This window comes from Sprattus sprattus, assembly GCF_963457725.1.
Source record: "Sprattus sprattus genome assembly, chromosome: 15".
Classification (NCBI taxonomy): Eukaryota; Metazoa; Chordata; class Actinopteri; order Clupeiformes; family Clupeidae; genus Sprattus; species Sprattus sprattus.
Window position 1 is genome coordinate 17,618,910 of NC_137913.1, and position 5,703 is coordinate 17,624,612.

The following is a 5,703-nucleotide window of genomic DNA, read 5'->3' on the forward strand; positions in this document are numbered from 1 at the left end:
ACGTCATATCCAGTTGGATGCCAGGTCAGTTATCTGGGAATCCATTCTATTCTAGCTTTTTAGAGGACATGTTAAGCAACTTATCCAGTCAGGTTTAAGAAAGTTAGAAATATTGTTAGATTGAGGTCCACGCTGCACCATCCTGCTGGCTGGTGTACGTCAGTTTCTTGACAGCTTTACAATTGCAGTGCCATGTTCTCGACTCCAAATTATGCTCCATGGCCCATCTTCAGTCAGTCCAAGCTGCAGCTAATAGAGTATTCATTACATCAATGACTACATCAAAGATCTCTACTCACACTACTGCAGTTTTAGTTCCTCTACATCTACTTTTTTTTAAACTGAAGAACTGGGATCACATGTAAGATTAATGGAGGATTTTGTAATTACAATGCTAGAGGCACTGCACATAAAATAGCACAAGCACAAGGAACAATATAGGGCTCCTTATAATAGCAAGGTTTGAAGACAGGATTGACTGAAAATTGCCAATATTTTGATACATGCCCCCGGGCAATAAGCTGATTGCTTGCTTTGCCTGTTTACTTGTAAGTGTTACATTCTATGGAAAACATATCATATTTCCTCTAGCTAATGATGCTAACTCTTCGTGCCTAGTCTGAAAATGTATGGCAGTGTAATGAGTCTACTACTGATTATATCAGAAATAGAAGACACAATGAAATTATGGCTTTTGTTCTGCACTCTTCCTCACTCTGAAAAACAGAGTGTGTCTCACTCTCTCTTCCTCCCTCTGACTTTGTCTTACTTTCCACTCTTGCCTTGTGTCAGACTGTCTGATTACTCTCTTGCACACACACACTGGTGATTAAAAGCAACACACTCTTGTCGTGTGGGTGGTTTGCTGAGCATTCCAGAGTGACTGGTTTAACAGTGACTGTGTGACGGCTCTGATTGGAAGCCACAGAAGGACTGATTCAGACCATATGAGAGGAAGTGGAGGTGCAGTTAGACACAGGGCTCAAGCAGCCTGCCCCCATTTGTACCTGGAGAGCCTGCTGGAAAACACACAGCCACTCTCACTTGTTCTTTCTGCTTCCTCGCTTCCCATTCTCTCCCAGTTTCACTCTGCAGTTTCTTTTACTGCCTTTTTTGCTTCCATGCTCTTTTCTCTCTTTCGTTCACCCTCCTTCCCTCTCTCTCTCTTTTTCCTTCTGCAAATGAGTGTCTGCGCCTCCTCTCGCTCAGTCTTCCGCTCCCTCTCACTTTTCCATCTTTCAAGTCTTTCCACCCCTTCACCAAGTTTTCCTCTCTAGATCCTCCTCTTCTTCACCTCTCATCATGCCACCTCTATGGCAGGCTTTTCCCCATTTCAGATGTATTACACGGGTCATTTTACATTATATACCCATATGAAAAACACCTCATTGATGTTTGAGAACCAGTGACTGTTTTCTCAAACAAATGTCAATTATCAAAACCTCATTTTGGAATGATGTTTGTATCGTTCACTGCATACATTTCCAACATCTGAAAGATTTATAAGAACCTGTGTTGTACAGCTAGGTAACTACCATTAATTCCCGTAGCCTGTCATTTTTGTACACTGTGGTGGAATGTTAAGTAACAGCTATTCTCCTATACTATTGTCCTGTTCCTTCTGCATTCTATCATTCTATTGTGCCAGGTGGAACCCATAGAAAGACTGCACAAGGGGCACTCAAGCACCTATGTTTTTCTTCCATCGGCCAGAGTCTGCAGCATATCAGCCATAATCATCAGGGTTACAGACAAGCTGAGAAGCTTAATTTATACTCATTATGATTAATCTATCACAGCTTGTAGTGTTAAGTGCTACTATGCTGGTGTTCGTTTGTGTTCTAGCTGGCCATTGGAGTAAAGAAGGGTGTTATAAGTAGGTCAATGAAGGGAATGAGTGTGTAAGGGATGAATGACCTGTCTTTTCCATATTACTCACATATAGTCACATACCAAGGGACCGTTAAATCTTATTGAGATTCCGTGTGTGTGTGTGTGTGTCTGTGTGTGTATGTGTGTGTGTGAGAGAGAGCAAAAAACAACACAGTTGAAGGTAATGACCTCATTTCTCATTTGTGAGGGAAGAAGGAATTTCTTTTGAAAGCAAGCAGAACGTCAAGAGTCAAATGGCAGAGCACCGTAGTAAGTTGTGATTGTCACCAAATTACTTCACCACTTTCCCTTTCCAGCTGGATATGAGGTTCAGGTGGTGAAACAGGAGGGGAAAATGTGCCGTGTAGCATACTTTACCCAGCCTCAACAAAAGAGTCAACCTCTCACTTAATTTCTCTCACCTTGTGTAATCATTTCCGAGGTAACTTCGGGTGTTTCTATTATTTATAATTGGCGGATATACATATATTGGTTACCTTTCCTTAATTCATATTGACTTCTGTAGTTAATTAATGCAGTTTATGAATGCAAATACATTTCACAGTTGCTCAGTTGCTAACCTAACCCCTAAGTAAGCCATGTGACAGGATGTATGTATACAAGATGGATATTTGAATCTCCATAGTACCTAACATCTCTCAATCGTTTCATTTGATCAGTGATCGATCATGGCGACTCATTCCTTTAGAGGACTGGTGTGCTCCAGACACTTCAGATCTGTAATAAAGTGGCTGGAAGTGTTTTTTTTAATTCATTTGAATTCCCTTTCTATACAACGAACCCATTGCATCTTTGCTTCTCATTCCAAATGCTAACAGATCCCCAACCATGAATTGTGCATGTGGCAGGAAGTAGTCAAGGTCAAAGATATGGGTCTTTGACAGTCACTGGCCCACGTAAGTGCACCAGTGCGCACACACACACACACACGCACACACACATACAGACACGTACATACACATCCACGCACACACACACACACACAATCAATGGCTACATCTGCTAAAGTTTCATACAGCCCGAAAGTGAGAAGAAGCAGTGGCTTTCAGAATAGTGGATTAGCTTACATATATCATGTAAAAGAAAGTTCTTGAACATAACTTTAGCAAGACACTAATTTAAACAAGACACTTCACGCTAATGTGAACAAGAGAATAAGTTCATATACCCATATGCATATCTGTGGCAAAACACCTTCTCTGATTACTGAATGGCCATATATATCAACAGACCCACACCCATTCATGCAGACAGATTTAGCACAATTTTTGATGAGCCTTCCAGATCACACTACCATAGCAACAGCTAGTCCACTGAAGCAGTGTGGGTGAGACCGTTAATATTCAGCCTTTCAACATTTTTACATGGCTTATATGTCTTTTTTTCACCCAACAACCTGACACTAGCCAACATCATCAACTTGTTTATTTCCTGTTAAAATCTGCCTTTAGTTAAAATGCTTGTATATATGTAGAATACACTGAGAAACAGATTTTGGCTGATGAACTGATGGTTTTAGTTACTTTTAGACTAACTGCATATTAAAGTATATATAAACTCAAAACAAGTAGTATATCCTTTAGATCACATTCCTTTCTTGCTCCAAAGTACGTCAAAATCTGGAATGAATCGCTTAGTCCGAATGGCATGGGGGCAAACCCAAAGATCTGAGGAAAGGTCACAAGGAAGACCTGAATCATCCCTTGTTTCCTGTTGGACAGCGTACTTTATAACTGTGCTTTGGAGATTCAGTGTGTAGCTTGGTGTCGTCGTTTCTCATCATTAGCTGTTTGCGACATTAATATTATGTATTGCAGGATCTGTAGTCTGTTTTCACCTATTTTGGTGAACAATATAATATACTGTACTTAGACTTAACCAATCCACATGAAACTTGGCATGATTGTAGCCCCCATGGGTGATACGGAATGTGCGCCTTTGTGCTAGCACAAAGCTCTTTTGGGGAAATAGCTCAACCGTTTCACCAAAAATTAAGTAATAGCTATAAAAAGGTTGTAAAATGGTTCCTGTTTGAAAAATGGAATATATTTTTTAATCAATAAATTACCATAAAGGCTGGATATATCAAATATGATGCAAAAAAAATATCACACATGGAAATGTTTTATTTTAATTCTATTTTTTGGGTATTTTGTCAAAAGGTCCAATAAACAATGCTCTGGCTAACACTGCATGTGTCAGTCTCTACAGGGTTAAATTAATTATGTAAATAAAAAACATATGTATATAAATACATATTATTCTGTCTTTTTATACATTTTCAAATCTGCTTTTAAGTAATCTTTGCACAATACCCCAACACTACAACCATGTAAGCATTCTGACCTCTCAAATGGTGGTCCTAATCCCATGGCCAATGTTTTGTCTCAGTTTTCCACTTGAATTAAGCAATGGTGGTTTGCACTTGAATCGTTTCCAGGACAAACACATTCTTAATTCTTCTCTATAACTTATCAGTGAAAGAGGGAAAACATTAGAAAAAGTCACTGTTCACTAAGCAGAACTGACACGGGTGTGTGGATGGCTAACACTCTGAAAGAGACTGAAAAAGGACGTTTGGAAAAAGTACAATCATTCAAGCCAATCCAGTAATTAAACTGGATTATATTATGCCAAACACAGGGTATGTAAAATACTGGTAACTTTATTTAAGGTGATTAAACTCAACTAGCGAAGCATAACATCTCAACTTCATTCGGTTAGATTTCACTGACACCCTCAGAGTGACAGTACTCAATTGTGGTCTCTTTCCATGGCTATTATGTTTCCATGTCTGGTTATGGTGATACCACACAATTAAACTGAATTTAATGATAGTAAAGGAGGTGGAGGTGTGTGTGTTCCTGGGTCCCTTCTGTCACCAATTATTAGTAGCTACATCTATTTACGTATTTCTTTTTCTGTTTCTTTTTTTTCCTCTCCTGTGTCTTTGCTGGCCACTGGTGTTGGAGGGGGTTGCATGGTGTTTCCAAGCTGCACCTGTTTGGGCTCCTCAGATATTCCTCAATTTCCTTTGTTGTTTCAGCTGAGTCTCTTCTTCATTTTAAACTCTAAACTATCCACGAAGCTTAACAGGACCCTGAGCTTTTCCTCTTCCCTTCTCTTGCTTTCCCTGCCGCACTGTTGTCTCCATTCCCATCTCTCCTCCCTCTCTCTCTCTCTCTCTCTCTCCCTCTCCTCCCTCCCTCCCTCCTTCCCACTCTCTCTCTCTCTCTCTCTCTCTCTCTCTCTCTCCACCCCTCCCACTCAGGCTCCCAGCCTGGTCTCCCACTCTCTTGCACATCTCCTTTACGGACTGAGCTCTTTGCCTGTTGAGCTCAGGAACTTTTTCTCTCTCTCTGTCTGCCTGACTGACTAGCCAGGTCCAGCATGGCTCCTGTGAAAGGCACCTTCCTGTGTCTGGGTCTGCTGGTGCTCAGCCTGGGCTGGACACAATCCCTCAGGCTGGACGGAGATGGAGGAGACTCCACTCAGACAGATGCAGAGGACAAAGAGCTTGTGAGGAACCAGAGAGACTCACCCCAGGACGAGGAGGACAGGGAAGCAGCACTGGCGAAGGATGAGCCCAATGCTACAGGACTACAAAGAGTACTTGGACTGGTCAAGCCAGTGGCTAAGAGGTCTTCAGAAGCTGTGCTGACAGGTAAGGCTGCTGCTTTTGTGGTATTGGCCCTAAACAATATGGACTCAGTATAGTCATGCTTTTTAAATAATGTACATGTGAATATCTAAAATACCTTCTTCTTATCTGTCTGACATATGGTCAAATAAGTGAGATAAATGGCAGAC

General features: G+C 41.0%; 1 protein-coding gene across 1 annotated transcript in view; it reads left to right on the forward strand.

Annotated features, from left to right (window-relative positions):
- The first annotated feature begins 5,271 nt into the window (after positions 1 to 5,271).
- The window catches only part of aebp1b (AE binding protein 1b), a 17,495-nt gene continuing 17,063 nt past the window's right edge, over positions 5,272 to 5,703 (forward strand). Inside the window, exon 1 of the mRNA XM_080853174.1 lies at positions 5,272 to 5,557. Within this exon, the coding sequence (XP_080709300.1) occupies positions 5,284 to 5,557 (274 nt within the window). The 5' untranslated portion in view covers positions 5,272 to 5,283. The remainder of the gene's footprint in view (positions 5,558 to 5,703) is intronic.